Below are 17,142 nucleotides of genomic sequence, written 5' to 3'. Positions count from 1 at the left end.
TTACTATGTCCTCTTTTAGTTAAATGACCACCTTTGCTAATTTTAAAAATGTTTTTGAAATTCTTTATGTAAAATACAGTTGTTATCATACTCTAATTCAAGATTTCAATTATGTAACTTCAAAGTTTCGGCCACTCCAAGTTCTTCTTTGCCAAAGCGCACACGTGAAGAAGAGGAGGATAATGCTATAGAAGCATCAGACCAAGTCTCTGATGATACAGTAGAAATGCCTCTTCCGAAGAAGCTGAAAAGCGTGACACCTGTGGGAACTGAGGTATGTGATGACCTTCTGCTGACTCGTGCTTTCCCTCTAAGCACAATGTGCTTTCAATGATAATTCAGTGCAAAAAACACTCTGGGGTAAAAAAGCCTTGTCTGGAAAAACTTATTGCAATTTCTACTGACATCCCCATTCCCATTTCAATAAAAAAACTTGGGAAAATAAAAGTTGAATCGCATTTCAAAGTCATTTCTTAATTCAAAGCAAGTTCATGCACATTTTAGACTATTATCTACCATCCTTTTCTAAGATTATCCAGAATTACATTCTTTTACTTTGTTAAAAGTAAATTATAATTAGGATTTCAAATCAAATATTAAGGACTTAAGATATGAAATTTTATGTATCTTATTTTAATATTTCTGATACATAGCTTCATAAAATTATCAGTTTGAGTTTTATTGAGAATTCTCACAGAACAGGTAACCACTGTATTGGTACTGTTAATCATACTTATGTGTTATGATCCAGGAAGAAGCTATGGCAGAAGAAAGTACTGATGGGGAGGTAGAACCACAAGTGTATAACCAGGATTCTCAAGATTCCATTGGAGAAGTAAGAACAAACATTGAAAGTAACAAATTTTTGATTAATGAAATTAGCTTTAACAAATTGAAACCTTTTAACTTGTTTTAGATACAATGAAATGCACTTTCTGCTTTATTTTACTCCTATAGGTATACTGCCATTAAAGGAATGATTTTGCTCCTACAAAGCACAGATTTCCAAGTACACAGTTGTAGTTATTCGGAAGGCCCCGAGTGCTGATTGAACACTGAGTTAATCCATGATGCCCCCACTGGTTGTCCAGTATTGTGTTCCTTACAAAATGAACCCGTGGAAGCAAATGCATTTGTACACTTCTTCAGCTTTTGAACTCTCCTTTCAGGCTCCTCCAAAAGCTAAGAGCATAGACTCTGAAGCTGCAGAACACTGGGTTCTGTTCTTAATTCTACCACTTAGAAGCTGTGTGGCTATAGCTCACTCATTCTCAGTTGTTCTACTTGTTGCAAAAATGTAACTTAAATTTTAGTATTATAATGTACCTAAAGAAGTTATCAGCGATAAATTAAACTTTTGAAATGTTGCTACTTTTTTTCCTCATCATCTGCCTTGCAAGATGAGAGAATTCATACATAATACTAATTATTAGCTATTAATACTTACCACAGAACTCATAAATACCAGTTTTGATCTAAGACATTTGTATTTAATAGCTAATATAGACCCAAGTTCACACAGCATTTGAGTTTAGGCTGTTTAGTTTCTAGCTCTACTCTTAAGCTTAAATGAATAGTTTCTGAATAACTTGAGGATAATTTTATTCTGAACTTGTATAAAATTAAGTAATTGTCTGAAGCTACTAATTTCTTAAGTTATTTTGCTGTTTTTTCTTGACTAAAAACAAAAGAAAATTCTTGATGACATCATACATCTTGACATCTGTCTTATACATCTGAGGAACATAAAACAATTTGAGATCATATGTGAATTTCTGTTGTATTTCCAGACTTTACTAAATTATTCTAAAATCTTAGAGGAAAAGCATTTTCTTGAGATTGGCAGTAGTTTGTTGTGACTTGTGCCACTTGGCTTTCCACTCCACCATGCTCGCACTGCTGAATGAGTTGCAGTTATGTTTTCTGTTTTCTGATGATGAAGCATATGTTCTTCATAAATGTTGCTTTTCATGAAATAAGCATGTCAGTTTGAGGCACATTTTTTATTAGGATATGACTTACTCATCTTTTCCACTATGATATACATAATTTTCTGGAATGTCTTAGTTCAAAGGACACTGTTGCTGACTTATATAAAAATTTGATCTGTATTGAGTACCTAGCCAAAAAGAAGATAGAATGTAAAGCTTTACAGTAAATATCAGGAAAAAAGTAAAAATAATAGTGTATAAAATGGATAGAACTGGAGGTCATTATCATAAGTGGAAACAGAGACAATTAACTGCATATTCTGTCTCTTACAGAATATTTTTTTAAAGTCCAGCTGAACTTAGAGTAGAAATTTATGGATACTGGGAAGGAGTTGGGAGGCAAGGAAGTTAGATATGGGAACCAAAACACAATTACATCAAAGTAAGACTTTCTAGCGTTCAGCAGCACAGTGGGTTGACTGCTATTCATGGTCATGTACTCTTTATGAAGAACTAGAAGAGAAGGAAATGAAAGTGCCAATTCCCTGATTTAAAAGTTTATGCTGCCTGGGTGTTGAAATACTACACTATACCCTATAAAAATATGCAGGTATTAAATGTTGGTTGAAAATTTTAAGGCATAAGGGGCCGACGCTGTGACACAGTGGGTTAACACCCTGGCCTGAAGCTTTGGCATCCCTTATGGGCACCGGTTCAAAAACCGGCTGCTCCACTTCCGATCCAGCTCTCTGCTGTGGCCTGGGAAAGCAGTAGAAAATGGCCCAAGTCCTTGGGCCCCTGCACCTGAGTGGGAGACCTGGAAGAAGCTCCTGGCTCCTGGCTTTGGATTGGCGCAGCTCCGGCCATTGCAGCCAGTTGGGGAATGAACCATCGGATGGAAGGCCCCTCCCTCCCTCCCTCTCTCTCCCTCCCTCCCTCCCTCTCTCTCTCTCTCTCTCTGCCTCTCCTCTCTCTGTGTAACTTTGACTTTCAAATAAATAAATAAATCTTTTAAGAAAAAATTTTAAGACATAAAAATTGAAACAATGGTTTATTTTAGTAGCTAACAAGATAGAATTATGGAACTAGATTGAGCAGAGAATTTAATAGTAAATACAGGTATATGTATATAATGTTTTCTCATTGGAGTGTTATCCAATAAGATTTAGAAAATCAAAAGGCTTATCTGCTTTAGCATGTATTTCAAATTCTACTTTTGCAGTTGTATATATAAAATACTACCAATCCATTCTTTAGTCTTTACTTTGACCTGTAATATCTCACCAAAACTTTTAAGTATATTTGATTTCTTCCTATGTAATTTTCAAATTTTTGGTGTATTTTCAAAGGGAGTCACCCAGGGAGATTATACACCCATGGAAGACAGCGAAGAAACCTCTCAATCTCTCCAAATAGATCTGGGCCCACTTCAGACAGATCAGCAGACAACTACTTCATCCCAGGATGGTCAAGGCAAAGGAGATGATGTCATTGTAATTGATAGTGATGATGAAGAGGAGGAGGAGGATGAAAATGATGGAGAACATGAGGTAATATAAATTTGGTTTAAAATTATCCAGTGTTTTTAAACTGTTTGATGAAAGTGCCCAAATCCTTGGCGCTCATACATTGACTACTAAATCCTGAGTCTGTTTCAATAGATCATTTTTTTTTTTTCTGTGTCCTGATTAGTTCATAAATCAACACAATCTCATTTTTAAGTGGCTGAGTTTAATTGTAAGCACTATAGTTTTTGTAGATAAAAAAGAAGAAACCAGATGTTTTAGGTTTTTTGTTTGTTTTTCCTTAAAACGCCATAGTCCACTTCAGAAGTAATTTGTAGCATACATAGCTTAATGAAGTATATTTTAGTTAAAATTTGGTGTCTTATTTTAGAATTCAGTCTTATGTTGACAGCTTCTATTTGAGATTTCCATTAATAAAGCAATGAAAACTGGTACAATATAATTGTGCCATTTTTCCCTCAACTCTTAAATTTGGAATTAAAAATGGACTCCTTGATACTTTGAATGATCTCATGCAAATATTTAGCATTCAGAAGTGATTGTTGTTATGCTAATTCTAGTGGGTATACAAGTTGAGATATTTGGTGCCACTGACCTGATCACACACAACTCTCAGGACAACTCTGTCCTAACGGAAGTGCATTGTCACGATGTGCAGGACGTATGGGCCACATCCTACATCTTTATTTATACTTGAGGATTTTTCTACCAGGACTATGAAGAAGATGAGGAAGATGATGATGATGACGAAGATGACACAGGGATGGGAGACGAGGGTGAAGATAGTAATGAAGGAACTGGCAGTGCAGACGGTAATGACGGCTACGAAGCTGATGATGCCGAGGTAACGGGCTAGAATTCTGACCATTTTCTTCAAGAGCTTGCTTAGAAATCTTGTTCTTTTCCAGAGATATAGAAAGGCCTTTATTCTCAGGACACTAAATTTTTTTATAGTTTTGAAGTTTGTTTTATTGGTTTTTGCTGTGGTTTGGTTTGGTTTGTTATTGGGTCTTTTCTTAAAAGATACTCATGATTAATGTAAACTTAAGTCATCACATTTTGTTCTTAGGGTGGTGAGGGGACTGATCCGGGTACAGAAACAGAAGAAAGTATGGGTGGAGGTGAGAGTAATCAGAGAGCTGCTGATTCTCAAAACAGCGGTGAGATATTTGCATTTTGTATAATTCAACATTTTTGGTAATATTTTCTAAACTAGAATTGCATTGTTATTATTTAGGTAATAAAACATAGCGGGTAGGTGTTCGTCCTGGTGACTAAGATGCTCTTGGGATGCCCACATGCCATACTAGAGTATCTGGGTTTGAGTCTTGGCTCTGCTACTGCTTCCAGCTTCACTGGAAGGCAGCAGTGATGGCTCCAGTACTCGCTTCCCTGCTACCCACATAGGAGACCCATGCTGGGTTCCTGGCTCCTGGCTTTGGCCTAGTGCAGCCCCAGCTGTTGCAGGCATTGGGGAAGTATGAAACAGCAGATGAGAGCTGACTCTTTGTATCTCTCTCACACTTTGTCTCTGCCTCTCAAATAAATAAACAATTTTTTAAAAGATTTATTTATTTATTTGAAGGTCAGTTACACAGAGAAGAAGAGGCAGAGAGAGAGGTCTTCCATCTGCTGGTTTACTCCCCAATTGGCCGCAGTGGCCAGAGCTGCGCCAATCTGAAACCAGGAGCCAGGAGCTTCTTCTGGGTCTTCCACGCAGGTTCAGGGGCTCAAGGACTTGGGCCATCTTCTGCTGCTTTCCCAGGCCATAGCAGAGAACTGGATCAGAAGTGGAGCAACCAGGATTCGAACCAGCACCCATATGGGATGCTGGCACTGCAGGTGGCGGCTTTACACACTATCCACAGCACTGGCCCCAATAAGCAATCTTTTAAAAAATTTAAAAACCATATTTAGTAAAAATTGGCAAACAGGATTGACTCTTAACTCACTTTTGTTGCCATTCTGCTCATAGAAGTCTATATTTATGGCTGCTAGGTATCATTATATTAACTCATTGACCTGCTGTAAAATTCAAACATTTTGAGATCTCTAAATTATTGTAAGTGCCATATGTTACTGTTGCTATTAGTGAGTGGGAAAATTAAATCAAGGGCTTCTGACAGGAATGACAGCTTACAACCAGAAGAGGTCAGTCTTATCAAGCTGAATGTTTCAGAATTTGTGGATATTGAAGCTTTCCAATATTGCCTGGTTTTCTAGTATGGAAAAACAATTTTCTTATCAGTGCAGTGTGAATGTTGTTAAGTCTTTGAAAAAATAGGTCCTACAGGTTCACTGAAAATTAGTAGGCACTGGAGGGTTATGAAAATTAGGGAAAATTATTTTATTTTGCTGTTGTTTTAAAATATGTTTTATATGTTTTAAGAATATATTTATTTATTTGGAAGGCAGAGTTAGAGGGAGAGACAGAGAGACCTTCCACCCTCTGGTTCTCTCTGTAAATAGCTACAACAGCTGGGACTGGTCCAGAACTCCATTCAGGTCTCCCAGGGAGACCGAGTGCTTGCCACCTTCCAGTGCTTTCCCATGCACATTAGTAGGGAGCTTAATCAGAAGTGGAGTGACCAGAACTCGAACCAGTGCTCATAGGATGCCAATCTCTAAAGCATTTGCTTACCCGCACTGTACCCAAGCACTGACCCTTCAAATGTGTTTTAAAGAATTACTGATCATCTGGTACAACATTGTTGGTTTCACGAGTAATAGTACTGATTCAGCATCAGTAGTGATTCAATAGTAAAACCATATAGATAGACTAATGGGAAGACATTGAGTTTTTGGGTATTTTTTCGAGTTCTTTTTTTTTTTTTTTCCTACAGGTCTGTGTATTTAAAAGGGAAGGTGTGGGGTCAGCCCAGTGGCTCAGCAGGTTGAAGTCCCAGCCTGCAGCACTGGCATCCCATGTGGGCACTGGTTCAAATCCTGGCTGCTCTATTTCTGATCCAGATCCCTGCTGATGTGCCTGAGAAAGCAGCAGAGGATGACCCAAGTGCTTGGGTCCACGCGCCCACCTGGGAGACCGAGAGGGGCTTTTGGCTCCTAGCCTTGGCCTGGCTCAGTTCTGACTCTTCATGGCCATTTAGGGAGTGAACCAGTGGATGGAAGATCTCCCTCTATCTCTCCTTCTTCCTATCTGTAATTCTGCCCTTCAAATAAATAAATCTTTTTTAAAAAAAGTAAAAGCTCTAGCGTAGTAGGCTAAGCCTCCATTTGTGGCGCTGGCATCCCATATGGATGCTGATTTGTGTCCTGGCTGTTCCTCTCTTGATCCAGCTTTCTGCTTATGGCCTGGAAAAGCAGTGGAGGATGGCCTGAGCACTTGGGCCCTTACACTTGCAGTAGAAGCCTGGAGAGAGAGCTCCTGGCTCCTGGCTTTGGATCGGCTGAGCTCCAGCTGTTATAGCCATTGATGTAGTGAACCAGCCAATGGAGAACTTTCTATCTATCTCTCCCCCTCTCTGTAACTCTACTTCAAATAAATAAAAATCTTAAAAGTAAATTAAAGGGAAGGTATGTGCTCATTTGAATTCATGTAAAGCAGGGGCAAGCAGCCCTTTCAACTTTTAAATTTTTTAAGAGAAAAGCTATAAATAGTAAGCCATTTAATAATAAGAATAGTATTATTTAAGGGAAGTAAGAGAGAGAAGTTGATTTTTGGATATTTTATAAACATTTTGTAGATGAAGCATTTTTTTATAGTTGGGATATAGAGGAAAATTTTCTTTTAATCTCTTTAGGTGTTATCACTAAATGTTAACGCTTTTGAGGGCAAATGTTCATCGCCCTTTTTTCCAGATACAGGATAGGAGCTTACTGCATACTTGCAGGAGACTTTGTCTTCCTCCCTCCCTGCTCTCCCTCCTTTCGTTTTTTTCTTTTTTAGGGGGAGTCAGTGTGTCAAAAAATAGATGTAATAGTTTAGTTAGTGGATGGATTTGGCACATTGCTAAAGGTTACTTGAATGCTTTTATGAGCAACTTGTAATGTGTTATAACCCTAAACCTGGGTTTAGGTATCAGTGAAGAATCTAAATCACATTATAGTGGCTTCACCAAGGTCATTCATATTAGACCAGGGGTCTGATTCTGTGATACCCTGTTCAACTTTTCATCATGGAAGACAGCTTCTGTTGTTTCTACAGTGTGTATAGAAGCTGTTAACATTTGAAGAGCCATTGAAATTTGAATTTAGTAAAACTATATAAAGTTTCCTTGTAAAGCATTTGCCCAATCTCCTCCTCCCTGTTTGTTAATTAATGCTTCGTTGGCCCGACTTTTAGGTAATTTGCCCACTCTATTAAGAAGGATAGAAGCCAACATTATTAAATGTTGGTCACTTGTTGAGGTAAGTGCTTTATGTCCGGCATTTGAAATCTTCAGGTACTTGCCTGAGGCCCCACAGCTGATCATTGGAGACTCCATTGTCTCTGAGTCTGGAGCCTCTGTTCTTTCCTACCACACCTTGTTAGTCATGAAAATAGTTGTGAGGTGAACATTCCTAACGGTGAGATTTACACTTGCAGGGTTTGTCTTAAGCTATTTTGTGGTCAGTTTAAAAATGAGCATCTCTTCTCCTGTAGGTGATGGAAATACAGGTCCGGCAGAGTCTTTTTCCCAGGAGATTTCTAGAGAACAGCAGCCATCATCAGCTTCTGAAAGACAAGCCCCTCGAGCACCCCAGTCACCAAGACGCCCTCCACACCCCCTTCCCCCTCGGCTGACCATTCATGCTCCACCACAGGAGCTGGGACCACCAGTCCAGGTATTGGAAGTACTGGGTACTGGTCATCAAGAAAATGAGCTCTTTAAAAATCGTGATTTGTCCCTTTCCGAGACAGTCCTGCTTCTTTTTTTTTTTTTTTCCAGAATGAAATAAACTTTTTTTTTTTTTTTTAAGATTTATTTATTTATTTGAGAGGTAGGGTTACAGAGAGAGAGAGAGGTCTTCCATCTTCTGGTTCACTCCCCAGATGGCCACAACGGCTGAGACTGGGCCGATCCGAAGCCAGAAGCTTTTTCTGGATCTCCCACATGGGTGCAGGGAACCAAGAGCTTGGACCATCTTCCACTGCTTTCCCAGGCCATAGCAGAGAGCTGGATCAGAAGAGGAGCAGCTGGGACTTCAACCGGCGTCCATATGGGATGCAGGTGCTGCAGGCAGAGGCTTAACCCACTACACCACGGTGCTGCCCCTGGATGAACTTTTTAATGTTTGGCATCGCTTTATAAAATGTGTTGAACTGAAACTAATCTGATTTCCTTGAAACTTATTTCATACATTGAGTGCACTATAAAGGCAAAGTTATTAAACATTAAATACAAATTGAAATGAATAGGTCATAGCAAATAAAATTGTTAGTATTTCTACAGGTGACGTGTTCGCAACTCACTACTTGTTTTGACAACTTCTTTCTCTAAGAAACACATACAAAAAAATAAGGACATTTCTGTTCTACTTAAGGAACTCATTTGATCACAGATTATTTCCATTTTTTGAATTAATGAATGAGGCCAGGCATTCGGCACAGCAGTGAAGATGCATGCTCCTTGAGATGCCTGCGTTCCATATTGAAGTGCCTGGGTTCGAGTCCTGCCTCCACTTCTAATTCCAGCTTCCTGCTAAAGCGTGCCCTCAGGGGCAGCAGCTGGTGCTGGCGCAAGTGCTTGGGTCCCCTGGGAGACCTGGGTCAGTTCCTAGCGGCTTCTGCTGACCAACTCCTTGGCGTTTTGGACATTGTGGAGTGAGCCAGCTAGCCAATGGAAGATAATCGCTTTGTCCTCTCTTTCTCTAACAAATAAAAAGTATTTACCAAATTAATGAGTTGTATAATACAATTGGATAAGCTTAGAAATAACCATGAAACAATTTATGAGAAGTCAAACACTGCCATTTGAATGCCGAAGTTTAATCACCTCCTGAGATCCACAAGCATGTGTCCACATTTTCAGTGAGATAGGAAATGAATCCCTTCACATCCATAGATTGTTTTCCAGTTAAATATCAGTTAATGTTTTATCTGTTGGTTAGTAAAATGTTTTCTGTTAATATTGTAGTCTGTGTGATTAAATAATAATTTCTCACTGATTTTGTGGCAGTTATTTTTGAGAAAATAACCTGATGATCACATATCTGCTGAGATTTCCAGTTACTTTGATTGCCAACATAGCTGTATCTTGATACTGTTTCATTGCCTAATTTCTTAAAACAAATGTGATTCCTTTCTTGGCACACAGAGAATTCAGATGACACGGAGGCAGTCTGTAGGGCGTGGGCTTCAGTTGACTCCAGGGATAGGTGGCATGGTAAGTGCCTACCCACGTTGTGGAGGTAATTCATTTATTCAGCATGTGTTTGTATGGCTCACAGCGTGCTCTTGTACCTGGAACTCCTGCCTTGTCTCTTTGTTTAGCAGCAGCATTTTTTTGATGACGAAGACAGAACTGTTCCAAGTACTCCAACTCTTGTGGTGCCACATCGCACTGATGGATTTGCTGAAGCAATTCAGTAAGTTAATGAAAGAGAAACATAATCTTCCTACTTCCATGTTCATTTGATTGATTTTATTATTTGTTCTGCCAGACACTAATTATCCCTTGGGGTAGGAGGACTGAGGGTGTCACGTTAGGGAAAATTATTCAGAAATGAATGAAACATTTGTATCACAAAAATAGGTACTAGAGATGACTTTGAATGTTCCCAACACAAATGGTAAATGTTTCAAAGTGACAGATACACCAGTTACCCTGATCTGATCATTTAAAATTGTTTACAAGTGTTAAAATGTCACATTGCACACTTAAAATTTTTTTAATTTTAAAATTTTCTGGACATGTCCATAGACCAATAGATGAGAAGTCAAAATTATAAAAGATTAATTTTTATTTTAAAAACATTAGATTTAGGGGCCAGCACTGTGGCATAGCAGGTTAAGCCACTGCCTGCAGTTCGGCATCCCATATGGGCACCGGTTCAAGACCTGGCTGCTCTACTTCCAATCCAGCTCTCTGCTATGGCCTGGGAAAGCAGCAGAAGGTGGCCCAAGTGCTTGGGCCCCTACACCTACGTGGAAGACCTGGAAGAAGCTTCTGGCTTCAGTTAGGCACAGCTCCAGCCATTGTGGCAAATTGGGGAGTGAACCAGCAGATGGAAGACCGACCTCCCTCCCTCCCTCTCTCTCTTTCTCTCTATCTCTCTCTCTGTCTCTCTCTACCTCTACCTCTACCTCCCTTTTTCCCTCTATGTAACTGACTTTCAAATAAATAAAAGAATCTTAAAAAAAAATTTTTTTTAGATTTAAAGGCAATATAACAGTTGTTAGGAGTAGGTTCTTTAGAGTCAGAGTGCTTTGTAGACCCTGGGCTCTGCCATTTACCAGTGTACCAAGCTCCTTAGGTTCTCTGTTCCTAGGTACCCTCTTTTTTTTTTTTTTTTTTTTTTTTTTTCAGATGTATTTTTATTTATTTGAAAGCGTTACAGAAAGAGGTAGAGTCAGAGAGGTCGATCTTCCATCTGCTGGTTCACTCCCCAGATGGTGCAATGGCTGGAGCTGAGCCCATCTGAAGTCAGGAGCCAGGAGCTTCTTCCGGGTCTCCCATGCAGGTGCAATGGCCCAAAGACTGTGTTCTCAGACCATAGCAGAGAACTGGAGCAGGCGGTAGCTTTACCTGCCTGCTATGCCACAGCACTGACCCTGGTACCCTCATTTTTAAAACGGGACTAACAATGCCATAATTCCTGCCTCATAAATTGCAAGAATCGAAGAACTTAATTTGAATTAACATATTTAGAATATAGATGTTGGTAATTTTATTGATCACCATTTATGGTGTCGTTATGAAAGCCAACTTGAAAGCAGCTAACTACAACCTGAACACCTGGAAGTCATGCTGGAGACATAAACAGTGGACTTGTTAATTCAAATAAAGAGCTAATTTATGGCCGGCGCCGTGGCTTAACAGGCTAATCCTCCACCTTGTGGCGCCAGCACACCGGGTTCTATCCCGGTTGCCCCTCTTCCAGGCCAGCTCTCTGCTATGGCCCGGGAGTGCAGTGGAGGATGGCCCAAGTCCTTGGGCCCTGCACCCGTATGGGAGACAGGAGAAACACCTGGCTCCTGGCTTCGGATCAGCGAGATGCGCTGACCGCAGCGGCCATTGGAGGGTGAACCAACGACAAAAAGGAAGACCTTTCTCTCTGTCTGTCTCTCTCTCACTATCCACTCTACCTGTCAAGAAAAGAAAAAAAAAAAAAAAAAAAAAGAGCTAATTTATTCCCAACAGTTAGAGAGGTTGAGTCAGAATCAGGCAACACTTTAAGTACATTAGCATAAATTAATTTCACTAATTTGTCTCATGATGTTACTCCTAACTCTTTATTCTACCTACTTCATATTAAGTTTGTGTTGCTTCCAGCAAATTCAAGAAATGTGAGGCATAGTTTAGGAGAACTGAAAGTTATTTTTATAAAAATCACAGGTTTGCTTCCTATATTATTTACATCATTGAGATTTAAACAGAGTAAGTTTAAATTTATCTTAATTAATTTTTATCCATTTAGTTCCCCACAGGTTGCTGGTGTTCCTAGATTCAGGTTTGGGCCACCTGAAGATATGCCACAAACAAGTTCTAGTCACTCCGATCTTGGCCAGCTCGCTTCTCAAGGAGGTGAATATCATAATTAAGCTCTTAGAGCTCCTGGATTTGTATGTTTGCTAATAAGCTGTTGTGATGAGGTTTTAAAGAAGATAGGAACAATTAAAAAAAATTTTTTAGAGGTGATACGAAAATAATCCCTATGCTAAATTACGGAGAATTTTGTTTTATGCTTACTACTACTTATGTCTTAGATAGGATTCTTATCTTCCCAGCAGTTGTAACTTTTGTGAGCGTAAGGACTGGCTTTTGCATTTGTATCCCTGCTGCTGGTGTGATGTCACAAGTAGCATGTATTCAGGAGTGTATGTTGCACCGATCAGTATACGTAGGCACTGCCAGCTGTTTTAAAGGTGAAAGATGCAGCCTATAATTTGGTACTTAGAACATTTCTAGATAAACATGTAAGCCTGGTAGCATTTTCTTCCCTTAATATTATTCATTTTATTTTATTTATTTAAGATTTATTTGTTTTATTTGAAAGGCAGAGAGATAGAGATAGAGATACATCTTCCATCAGCTGGTTCACTCCCCAAATGGCCACAAAAGCCTGGTCTCCCACATGAATACAAGGGCCCAAAGACTTGGGCAGTTTTCTACTTCCTTCCCAGGCACATTAGCAGGGAGCAAGATCAGAAGTGGAGCAGCTGGGAATTGAACCGGCACCCATATGGGATGCTGGCACTGCAGGTGGTGATTGAACCCACTACACCACAGCACCGGCCCCAGCATTATTCCATTTAAAAATATGTGGAATAAAAGGATCCCTTAATGAAGAAAGAGGAGTTGATTAGTTGCATATGAATTATGCTGGTTGTGGAATTGATTACATTTTAATCCTCAGCTGGGGTTGATAAACCCTCTGTATTTCTGTGATGCTAACGTTTTGTGAGTTGGTTATGCATGAGATTTATGTGTGTGTGTGTGTGTATATATATATATATATTATATATAAAATGCATATGTTTTACATTATCTCAAAATGAAAGATTAATCTGCATCCCTCAATAAATACATGTGATGTAAACTACTCCCAATCACTTAGGATGCTAATTCTAACATAGCAAGCCTCTGTTAGTGTGAAATTGGGAGTTAACTTTATATAAAATTAAAATGTTACATGACTTTGTATGTTAGGATGATTTCTTGGACTTGAGAGATGGGCTTAAATTGGAGTTTGTGACTTTAGGGAAAGTTAACTTTCTTAAATTTCAATTGTATTACCAAAAGGGGGAAATAATAATATATTGCAGTTTGAGTAAGAGGTAGATTCTCACATCATACCTAGTTCGTAGTTACTCAATAAAGTTAGCATGTACGAAACTACTGACAGCATTTTTAATAAGTGCTTTTTGAAGAATATGTGCTGGGGCCAGCGCCATGGCGTAGCAGGTAAAGCTGCCACCTGCAGTGCGGCATTCCATATGAGCACCGGTTCAAGTCCCAGCTGCTCCACTTCCAATCCAGCCCTCTGCTATGGCCTGGGAAAGCAGTAGAAGATGACCCAAGTCCTTGGGCCACTGCACCCACGTTGGAGACCTGGAAGAAGCTCCTGGCTTCGGATCGGTTCAGCACCCACATTTGCAGCCATCTGGGGAGTAAACCAGCAGATGGAGGACCTCTCCCCCTCTCTCTACTTCTCTCTCTCTGTCTCTGCCTCTCTCTAACTCTTTCAAATTAAAAAATCTAAAAAAAAAAAAAAAAAAAAGAATAACATGCTTTAAATAGTGTTAGGGCGTTTAAAGAATGGATGTAAATCCTGTTTAAAATTTTGAAAGGTAGACTTGTTTTACAGAATAAATTGTGGGTTGCAACAAATTTTACATCTCTAATTTTTTTTCTTTCTGATAGCTGGCATTCATTAACATTCAGAATTATCTTTAGGTTTAGGAATGTATGAAACACCCCTCTTCCTGGCTCACGAAGAAGAGTCCGGGGGCCGAAGTGTTCCCACGACTCCTCTGCAAGTAGCAGCCCCAGGTGGGTCTTGAAGGCACGTCAGTAGATCACACATTTCATGAAATACCTTCTGGGTAAAAATTTGATGAACCACGAAGTTAAAGCTTCTTTCCTTTCTAAAGTGACTGTGTTTACTGAGAGTACCACCTCTGATGCCTCAGAACATGCTTCACAGTCTGTCCCGATGGTGACAACATCCACTGGTGCTTTATCCACCACAAATGAAACTGCTGCAGGTGATGATGGAGATGAAGTATTTGTGGAGGCAGAATCTGAAGGGTAAAAGTTTATTTGTACTCCTTTCTGTCTTTAGATTTATCTGTTTTCCTTGAGCCAGGAGCAGTCTGTTAAGCTTGATTCTCAGTAGCATTCTCCTGAGAAGTTAAACCATACATTAGAGAATTACTTTGAATATAGTAACACAGTTTAGAAGTTTGAGCTCTAAATTGAGGATAGTTCTTAGAACTGTTATATCCCTGAAAAACACATGAATATATACTAAAACAAGGTATTTCGTTAAAAATACTGGTACCCTTCCATTGATACAGCTGCTTGAACTTTTCCCCTCAAGGAAAGAGTCTTTCTATAAAATTGAGGAATGTTAAGAAATGACTTACTTTCCACTTAGTGGGCTCACAAGTAATTCTCACTCTTATTTATGTATATGAAGACTTTGATGCCTGAAATACTGACTTTATACAAATTAGAGATTTTTCTGGTAGTTTGCAGGATAACTTAATAAAACGGAAACATTGGTCTACTCCATGGTCAGAGGCAGGCTAGAAGTAGGACCCAAACTTCCTAGGTAGAGGTCCAAGATTTACTTGCTTAGTAACATCTTAGAAAAATTGTAGGTCAACTCTAGCATATAAGGGGAAATGCAGGTCTGTTGTTAGTGCCTGATGTTTGGTAGGTTACCAACCTTGGGGAGAATGCTGTCTGCTATTAATTCTATACCATGTGTGCAGGACATTTTACATATATTATTACTAAGCCACCCAGTATTTCCTGCAACAGATTCTCCCCATAAATTATACGAACGGTAACAGTTGGACTCAGAGCTTAGACTATGCTGCTGATAACCAGCTCCACCTGGACTTGAATCTCTGCCATCAGTCCCACACTCTTTACACTCCTGTACTCAGCTGCAGCCCACAATTCTGAGATGCCCTCTGCTGATCGTTACCAGTAACTGTTAGCGTTTATGTATGCTTGAAAAAACTGAGCAGATTCCAGGTCTTCATACCCATAGCCTGTTACTCTAACTCTGTGGCAAGGGTCTGGTGACCTGTTAGTAATTGTGACGATTGTGAATTACTTTAGTACTCTGCTCCCCTAAAAGTTGTTCTGGGATTTATGAAAATCTAGATAACCTGTTTCCTGTGAGTAGCAAGAATGTGAACATCCTTGTTAACAGGAAGAAAGTAACCAATAAATGAAAAAATAAAAACTAAATTGAAACATCTACAATTGAGAGAAGAGTTACCAATATCAGAGCATGTAATTTTTAGTTAGAGGGGAGTTGGAGTAATTTTTTTTATTGCTTTCTATTTGGAAGACACATATTACCCATCTACTGTTCACTCCCCCAAATGCCCTTTATGTCTGGGGCTGGGCCCAGCCAAAGCTGGGGACTTCATAAGGGTCTCCCACACGAGTGGAAGGGACACACCTATTTGAGCCATCACTAGCTGCTTCCCAGGGTGTGCATCAGTAGGAAGCTGGAATCAGAAGCAGAGCCAGGACTCTAATCCAAATCCAGACATTTTAGTATGTGATGTGGGCATCCAAGTGTCTTAAGGAGTGTGCCAAACAGCCCTAGCTGCTATGGGTCATATAAGTAATAAGCCATATCGAAAAGAGTTTGAGAACAATTTAAGATACATTCTAAAGCCAGTTTTATATTTTCTTATCAAATTTTGTTCTCCTTTCTTAGTATTAGCTCAGAAGCCGGCCTGGAAATTGATAGCCAGCAAGAAGAAGAACCCGTTCAGGCATCTGATGAGTCAGATCTCCCGTCCACCAGCCAGGACCCTCCTTCCAGTTCTTCCGTAGGTAAGGCTGCAGTGCGGCTTTTATAAATCAAATTTGTGTGAGAAGACAGTTTTATTGGTAACAAATCAATGTTCTTTTTTTCCTCTGAGTTTTAAGATACATTACATAAAGGAGAAGTTTTATTATTAAAGGAAATTTGCTTTATATTTACATCATTTTATATTGACACTGGCAGTCAGAAATGCAGACACCACACCTCCACCTGTTTGATTCAGACAGCGGATTGTTAGTATGTCTTCTGAGGAGCTGCCGGGCCTTTAGAGGTACTACAGGAGTAATGGTGGGTGCTCCAGAAGGAGGATCAAGAGCCATACTCCTATCTCTGTTAGAACCAGAGTAGCTTCCATTTTTATGTGTTCTACAGATCAGGGTCCTGCATGAGATTCGATTTGGAAGGTTGAAAGGTGGGGCACCATTGCTTCATAAAAATGTTTGAACTTTACTGATATAAACAGTTTCAGAGTTTGGCATTTCAAATTTTTGAGCCAACTTTGAACAGGGTTATCATGTATCTTTCTATACCCTTTACATACGTTTATTCATTGGTTTGTCACCAGTAGTTTCTTGTGTTAGATACGCATCCCCATTGTGTAGATTTGGAGACAGAGGCACAGAAGGGTTCTCCAAGGTGACATAGCTAATAAGTAATAATAAAATGACTGCTGTTCTGTGCCCCTAGTTATAGTCTGACATCCTATGAGAATTATCTGTCCTCAGAAGGAGAATTGGTACCAATTTTATCTTACTAAAGCCTGCATGAGAAAATGTTACTGTCTGTTGAAATTTTAATGCCTTTAAATTTATTTGAAAATATAAAACACTCTACCTTCCCATATGAGCAATAATTTGGCTAGCTAATATTTGAATATCTATACTAGCCATGCAGTTTCATCAAAAGCATCACCAAGAAGATAACATTAGAGGCCAGCATTGTGGCGCATTTGGGATACAGCACCACCTGCAATGCCTGCATCCCATGTGACCACCAGGTAGAGT

General features: G+C 39.5%; 1 protein-coding gene across 2 annotated transcripts in view; it reads left to right on the top strand.

The window, feature by feature from the left end:
* The window catches only part of TPR (translocated promoter region, nuclear basket protein), a 66,167-nt gene that overhangs the window by 45,202 nt on the left and 3,823 nt on the right, over positions 1–17,142 (top strand). The window contains exons 38-49 of one of the 2 annotated variants that reach the window (XM_062211513.1): positions 126–274; positions 752–835; positions 3,281–3,481; positions 4,170–4,301; positions 4,527–4,617; positions 8,061–8,242; positions 9,715–9,783; positions 9,891–9,985; positions 12,038–12,144; positions 14,017–14,112; positions 14,214–14,370; positions 16,028–16,146. In XM_062211513.1, the coding sequence (XP_062067497.1) occupies positions 126–274; positions 752–835; positions 3,281–3,481; positions 4,170–4,301; positions 4,527–4,617; positions 8,061–8,242; positions 9,715–9,783; positions 9,891–9,985; positions 12,038–12,144; positions 14,017–14,112; positions 14,214–14,370; positions 16,028–16,146 (1,482 nt within the window). The remainder of the gene's footprint in view (positions 1–125; positions 275–751; positions 836–3,280; positions 3,482–4,169; positions 4,302–4,526; positions 4,618–8,060; positions 8,243–9,714; positions 9,784–9,890; positions 9,986–12,037; positions 12,145–14,016; positions 14,113–14,213; positions 14,371–16,027; positions 16,147–17,142) is intronic. The other variant, XM_062211512.1, reaches the window with a different exon arrangement.

The sequence above is a fragment of the Lepus europaeus genome, chromosome 14, assembly GCF_033115175.1.
Source record: "Lepus europaeus isolate LE1 chromosome 14, mLepTim1.pri, whole genome shotgun sequence".
Taxonomy (NCBI): Eukaryota; Metazoa; Chordata; class Mammalia; order Lagomorpha; family Leporidae; genus Lepus; species Lepus europaeus.
The sequence above is the reverse complement of the archived record's forward strand: the minus strand, read 5'-3'. Positions and strand labels throughout refer to the sequence as shown.